Source organism: Henckelia pumila, unplaced genomic scaffold (assembly GCF_033568475.1).
Source record: "Henckelia pumila isolate YLH828 unplaced genomic scaffold, ASM3356847v2 CTG_466, whole genome shotgun sequence".
Taxonomy (NCBI): domain Eukaryota; kingdom Viridiplantae; phylum Streptophyta; class Magnoliopsida; order Lamiales; family Gesneriaceae; genus Henckelia; species Henckelia pumila.
The window spans coordinates 130,386-138,009 of NW_027331833.1; the positions used below are offsets into that span (position 1 = coordinate 130,386).

General features: G+C 33.0%; 1 protein-coding gene across 1 annotated transcript; it reads left to right on the forward strand.

Annotated features, from left to right (window-relative positions):
- Window positions 1–1,938: 1,938 nt before the first annotated feature.
- Window positions 1,939–6,865, forward strand: LOC140872444 (PR5-like receptor kinase). Its single transcript, XM_073275269.1, has 3 exons — window positions 1,939–2,765; window positions 5,253–5,285; window positions 5,608–6,865. The coding sequence occupies exons 1-3, from the start codon at window positions 2,078–2,080 to the stop codon at window positions 6,747–6,749; spliced, it is 1,863 nt and encodes a 620-aa protein (XP_073131370.1). The 5' UTR covers window positions 1,939–2,077; the 3' UTR covers window positions 6,750–6,865.
- The last annotated feature ends 759 nt before the right edge of the window (window positions 6,866–7,624 follow it).

Genomic DNA, 7,624 nt, shown 5'->3' on the forward strand with positions numbered 1-7,624 from the left:
AGAAGGATACATCAAAAGTAACAGAACCAAGCATATCCCCCCAAAGTTCTTTGCCTACACTCAAAAATTTGAGAAGAACAAAGATATTGATATCTGTTACATTCAATCAAGTGAGAACTCATCAGATCTCTTCACAAAGGCACTTCCTACGACAATATTCAGAAATCATATATATAACATTGGGATGCGCAATCTACGGAATATGTGAATAATCACTCATGTTAACATGAGGGAGAGTTTACGTGGCTGCACTCTTTTTTTCTTGCTATGGTTTTTATCCCACTGGGTTTTTCCTAGTAAGGTTTTTAACGAGGCAGTATAAAACACATAATGAATGCAATCATCATATCACGATCATCATCACAAGAGGGAGTGTTGAAAATATGTTATTATTATTATTATTTAAAGTTGAATGTTGAATGTTGAATGTTGAATATTGAGTTGTAAAATGTGGAAAATTAGTGTGTGATGATGTAGAAGATGATATTTTAATTTTTGGACTAATCTCAAATGTGGATCTATAAATAGGTTTTTATTTGTGATGAAAAATACAATTGAGTTGAGAGAAAAATATTATAAAGTGTAGAGTTTGATATATTTTGATTTTTTACTTTTTACCATAAATTTTTATTTTTTCACAACAATTATTATTTTTTATTTTTTTATTTTTTTGCGTTTTCCGATATATAATTATATTATTTATATTATATAATCAATACTTTATTCCTAATTTGAGTTTATAATATTTTTGGATTTAAATAATTTTAATATATTATGATATTTTTAATATAAAAATATATTATTATATTTTTCTTTTGTTATTAATTATTAATTAAATAAAAAATTATATATTTTAATTTGTAAGAATATTTTTTGTCTTAAATATTATTAATATAAATTTGAAAAATAAATTTAATGATGGTTTGTTAATTTTTTAACTTATTTAAATTTTTTTATTCAATAAAATTTAAATTATATTTAATTTGACGGGTCTAACGGATCTAACCCGAATTGGATCCGTTGGATCCACGGGGAGACGGGGCAGATCCCGGGTTTGCCCAAACATGTCCCGTTGTCATCCCTAATCCAAAGTCCACTTACCAATAAACTTTATTTTTCTAAAGATAAAAACATAAAATCGATCGATATACGTGCTCAAAACAAAACCAATTTTTTTTGGGAAAATTACTTTTTTGGTCTTGTATGTTTGTCACTTTGCGATTTCAGTCCTTTATATTTTCAGATTTTAGCTTTAGTCTGCTAAATGTTTTTTTTGGCATTTTAGCCCTTTTTCGACGTGGCGCTGACGTGGCACCAAGTCAGTGCTGATGTGGAGCTAACGTGTATATTTTCACGTAAGTATTTTCGAATAAAAAAGACCGAAATTGCCAAAAATTAAAACATGCAGGACTAAAATTAAAATATGAAAAACATAGAAGACCAAAATCGCAAAGTGACAAACACACATAACCAAATTTGCAGTTTTTCTTTTTTTTTTAACCCAACAAAACCAATAAACCTTAACTTTATTTGTCAAAAATATTTTTTTAAAACTCGTCAAATACACACACACACACACACAAAGAAGAGAGGCCTTGAATACTTTATATTTAACTAATATTCCGATACACGTCTTGCATATTCGTTCAATCCGATTTTTTAACCAAAAAAAACAAAAGAAAATATATTGTAAATTAAAAAATATACATGCTCGTTCAATCCGATTTTTAACGAAAAAAAAACAAAAAAAAATAAATTGTAATTAAAAAATATAAAAAATAATGTTTTCGTAAAAAAATAATCATCAAAACGCAATAACTACGTAAATTTTATAAACGTGAGTTTATATTTTGATAAATAAGAAAATATTTTTTTATGGCTAAAACAAGAGAAGATTATATATATATAAAAACTATATTACAGGGTTTTTTCTTCTGTTTTTAAAACATAACGTGTGACCGAAATTATTCTTTTATATAATAATAATATTCCATTATTATTTCTTCATTTCTTGCATATATGTTTAATTAATTACCAAGCAACAATCCCCAATACGAAGAGATTCTTGAATCTCGAAATGCTCCTACAACTCTCTGTGCTGTCTCTCATCCTCCTCGCATCGGCGGCGTCGGCCCAGCCATGTGCTCCCTCATCTTGCGGAAACGTAACAAACATAAGATTTCCATTTTACATTCCAGCCCTGCAACCATCTCGCTGTGGTCTCCCTGGATTCCAGCTCAACTGTACTAATCTCGGCCTCCCCATTTTCCGAACATCACCCGATAATCACGAGTACGTGGTCGAAAGCATTTCCGACACAGACCCAATTGTTCGTTTGTACGACGCAGCTCTTCTAACTTTCAACGACAACACCACTTGTCTTCCACAACTCACAAACGTCACACAGCTTCCTACTCCCCAGTTGCGTTATTTCAACACCACCAGCCTTCATCTGTTCCCGCTCTGTCTTAGAAATTCGACCACTGGTTTATGGCCGTACAGAGTTATTTGCGGTGTTCAAGATGATGCTCGGATCTGGAATCTGGCGATATATGATGGTGCGAATCCCGCGCATTTGACAGCGGCAGTAGAAAATTGTGAGACACATATCGTTGCCCCGGTCAATTTCGGAGATGATAATATTTATTTAACTTTAAGAAGGGGTTTCCAGCTGAGATGGACAACCGGAGACGCTAATCTGGAACCCTCGCCGGAACCCAATTTTAGCGCGCCGCCGCCCCTTGCTGATCAGGGCGCCGGAAAAGGTTCGATCGATTATCTCCTTGTACGTCGTAATGTTTTGGTGTTTGACTTGTTCCTCATTTTTAATCCTTAGTAGACCAAGTCCAAATTCCCGTCTATCTTATTTTTATTTACTTTTTTTAAAAAACAAAATCTAGCTCAATCATGTTTCCGTAAAATAAATCAAGTCTCATATATTTTGAGAAAAACTCTGTCGTTTTGTATCTACTATATTTTAAGCGACTGGTCCTCGCAATCTAACCATACAATCACAATCCATGGTCCATGCCATAGCTTCCTCTAACAACATACCTAGCACAGCCTTGTTACGTTTCTTATAACTACATATAATAATAAACTTAAATTTGTAAATGAATTTAACAAGAGAGGAGGAAAAATCCTATAAATTTTTAGTTATACATAAATATATATTATTACGAACGGGATCCTTTTGGTTCGGGCAGTCTAGGCATATCTTCTCCATATATCCATTTTTCGATGTGAGTCATATTGCTGAATTTTCGGTGAATTTATTTACTCCTTGGCAGCTTACTGTTCCGCAGAAGATTTATTTTCTTTCGGATGTCTCTTCTGCAATTGTATCATGTTGTTTTTCGTGTCACTGTGTTTAACAAGAAAGATCGGTTAACTGAATTCTAATAGAACCTGAACGAAAACTTTACTTTGCCCATCTTTGTGATACAACCCCATATTCCTCATGCCCCTGATAGAGATACCGTCTTCACTAAGTTTGGCCAAGTGATACTTTTTTCTACTGGAGGATCCTTGATAATTTACGAGCATTTATATTTGGCCTCCTAATGTTGGTGAAATAAAAAGCCTCGTATGAGCGTTTCTCAGCTTTTGGTGTTGTACCGAACAATTAGAGTTCCAGAATGTCTCATTTGGACAAATTAATAATCATTATTGTCAAAGTTTCATGTACAGCTTCCTATAAATCCATTAGTAATGGTATCTTTGGGAAACCTGATGAGGTGATATAGACTGAGGCAAGAACCCGTAAATCATATCATAACTGATTAACATCCGTAGGATGAGCATTGGGTTTCATCCACATTCTTGGATACTTTCCTACAACATCAACCCGGCTTGTAGCCGGATTAATTCTTGATCTGGTTTTTAATTTCTCCCAAATTTGCAGATACACCTGAAATGGACAAATTATAGAATCGTCATATGAGATTCTCTCTGTTTTTTTTTTTTAATCCAGTACATCAAAGTTAAACATAACTCTTTAAGGATGTATTGATTCTAAAACAGTCTTCCTATAGGGTTTTTGGTTCAAGAGAATTTGATTTCTTCTTGACTCCACGTGTTCCCTCTCGGTATGAGTCTCCTCCAACTCAAAAATCGTTTCGTTGATTTCCCATATTTGTGTTATGGACTCCCACACTTTCTTGAGATAATATTCTTGTAATCTAGGGTGATTCACCTCCTGTTGTGTTCATTTTTTTAGATCAATAATCTTAAGATTTGCAAATGATTCTCTGCAAGGTTTTGAAGATTTGAAGATCAATTCTTTCTATAGTTGTCAATTGTCATCAAATTTTCTTTTTTAAGACATTTTTCTATTAGATTGATCAATTTTTCATTAGTTAGAGGTTTTTGTATTACTTTAATTGTTTTCCTTTTTGATGTAGTAAAGGTTCTACCTAATGATGGTGGTAACCTCCGTCCTATGATCATTTAACTAAAGCCGAGTTTTTCTAGCTAGGCATTGTATTATCGTTTGAATATCCTTTAAAGTTTCAAGAATTTCTTCTTGATTTTTAAGAATTTTTTAATTTGTTGTGGTACGTAATGTAACTAGGTGTCATAGTTTTGTACCATCTTTTGTATTTCTCTAAGATCCTCTAAGATATTAGATGAATCCGAAAAAATTAAAAAAAAATCTTTCATTTATATATTAATAACTTGATATTTATCTTCTTTTTTTTTCATATTTTCTATCTCTTATTTTTTCTCCTGATATGAAATTATATTTTCATCATCAACTTCACTTTGCACTATTAATGTGTTTTCTTTGATATCAAGAATTTGTATCTCTTGTTTCCGAAGACATTTTTTCATCATCTTCATTTTACATCTTCTCTTGTTATTCTATCTTCTTGGGTGTTTGATCCTAGGCAAACTAAACTGAAAAAAAAATCAAATATATAAATGATTTATTGATTTATGTGGAATAATTTGCTCGACTCGTGGTGCTTAAGTAATTTTTTCATGTGCAAATTAAACTAATTTATATTATATTGGTTGTGATGTTGAATATATTGTGTAATTTCATTCGTCAAATCATATAATATGTATGAATCTCATATGTTCCCCATGTAGAATATATATGCTGTCAAACAATTATATTATACGTGAATTAATATTCGCTAAAGTACATATATATATATATATAGCATCCTATGTCCAAATTTTCTACTGGTCTCTCTCTCTATGCCCACAAGACATACTAAGTATATATATGTTGAATTTGATTGCAGAAAAGGGCTCAACACCGCTGGTATTAGTCACTGGTACGTAATTTCTTATAAACAGTAACGATCAAAATAATATATATTACGTGCATGCATGCATGCATATTTGTGTATTACAAATACATTTTCCGGTGAAAAATCAATTGATCATGCGTCATTTTATGTCAAAGAATTTAATAAATTATATAATTCTTCATAAAGAAGTATTTTGAAGTTTGATGGAAATATTTAAGATAATGTAGTTACTGCAATATGTATTTTTAACATAAATCCTGTAGTTTAACGTATAAATAAATCTGCACATTGATCACTTTGTATCTATACTTAATTTTTATCCTCTCACCTCACTACATGCATGCAGGTGTGAGTGTGGCTTCGCTGATAGTCGTAGTATCTTTCATACTACTGATTTTCTTCAGGAAAAAATTGCTAAAATCACTTGGCCTTGGAAAGGAAGATGGCGAAAACCAAGTGGACATTGAACTTTACTTGAAAAATCATGGGAATCTTGCACCGAAAAGATATAAATACTCGCATCTCAAGAAAATGACCAATTCATTCGCTGAGAATTTAGGCAAGGGAGGGTACGGTAGCGTTTATAAGGGAAAACTACAAGATGGGCTTCTCGTGGCTGTTAAAATCTTGAATGAATCAGAAGGAAATGGAGAAGAATTCATTAATGAAGTTTCAAGCATCAGTAGAACCTCTCATGTTAATGTTGTCGCTCTCCTGGGATTTTGCTTTGAGGGTTCAAAAAGAGCTTTGATTTACGAATTCATGCCAAATGGCTCACTCGAGAAGTTCCTTCCGGATACCTCGTCTTCAACGCCAAAACTTTCGTTAGGATTGGTAAAATTGTTTGAAATTGCAGTTGGGATTGCCCGAGGGCTAGAATACTTGCATCAAGGCTGCAACACGCGGATTTTGCATTTCGACATAAAGCCTCATAACATTCTTCTCGATAAGGATTTGAAGCCAAAAATTGCGGATTTCGGCCTATCTAAGTTGTGCCCTAATAGATCAAGTATTGTGTCGATGAAAGGCGCAAGAGGGACAGCTGGATACATTGCTCCCGAAGTATTTTGCAGGAATTTTGGCGAAGTCTCTCACAAATCCGATGTTTATAGCTATGGCATGATGGTTTTGGAGATGGTGGTCGGGAGGCAAAACAATAATATTGTTTCTCAAGGTGGACGGTCAAGTGAAATGTCTTTTTCGGATTGGATATTCAAGAGTTTGGAACAAAATACGGTTGGAGAAGGTATCCTTGACGATACTGTTTCGCAAGAAAATGAGTGGAACTCTTTAAAGAGAAAACTGATAATAATTGGATTGTTGTGTATTCAAACTGATCCCAAGAATAGGCCATCAATCAATGGAGTCATGGAGATGTTGGAAGCAAAAATTGAATCCTTGCAACTCCCACCAAGACCAAACTTGTCTTTGCAGTCTCCACTATCACGGCCAATACTTTTGGATTCAAAATCGAAATCCCTATTGTGATTTTCTTTTGCATGCGACAATGAATCTTACATTTGTGATTATGAAGTGATATGTATTAAGGGAAAATTGTTTTTTTTTGTTCCCTATATTTGTCACTTTGCGATTTTGGTTCTCTATATTTTCAGATTTCAGTTTTAGTTCGTAATATTTGTGTTTTTTGCAACTTTAGTCCTTTTTCGATACGACGCTGATGTGTCACCGGTGCAGTGCTAATGTGGAGTTAATGTGCATGTATAGTGTCAATTAAGCAATTTCAAAAAAAATTACTGAAATTTCAAAAAATTGAAACATGCAGGACTAAAACTAAAGTATGAAAATATAAATGATCGGAATCGCAAAGTGACAAACATACAGACCAAAATTGCAGCTTTCCATGTATTAATTTTACTAGGAAATTTTTTACCATAGAAATTAATTTTTATTATTATTATTATTATTATTATTATTATATTGGTTATGAAAAATTATAATTTGTAAGTGCGTGATCTCATGACTGTTGATGGTGAATGGGATTCGAATAAAGTTGAGTCAGTACTTTGGGATGTTGATAGCTAGGGAGGAAGTGAAGCGTATTCCAGTTGGGTTTAACTCTGGGGACGATATAATAATCTGGCATTATATTTATGAGTCTAAGGGTGAATATATGGTTAAATCTGGTTATCATCTTGCACTGGAAGTTGAGGAATCCGATAGTAATGGCATGGTTTGTGGATACTCGAGGAACTTGAACAAAATGTGGAATCTTAAGATCCCAAATAAAATTAAGATTCATACTTGGAGGATGATTTGTAATGCATTACCAGTTCGATCTCATCTGGTTGAACGAGGTTTGAAAGTGGATGTTTACTGTCCAAGATGTAATTCTCACCCAGAAG

Excerpts from the sequence above, each read along its gene's own strand:
- LOC140872444 (XM_073275269.1), top strand. The coding sequence starts at position 2,078 with ATGCTCCTACAACTCTCTGTGCTGTCTCTCATCCTCCTCGCATCGGCG. Across the intron at positions 2,766-5,252 it reads TGATCAGGGCGCCGGAAAAG|AAAAGGGCTCAACACCGCTG; the intron begins GTTCGATCGATT and ends ATTTGATTGCAG. Across the intron at positions 5,286-5,607 it reads ACCGCTGGTATTAGTCACTG|GTGTGAGTGTGGCTTCGCTG; the intron begins GTACGTAATTTC and ends ACATGCATGCAG.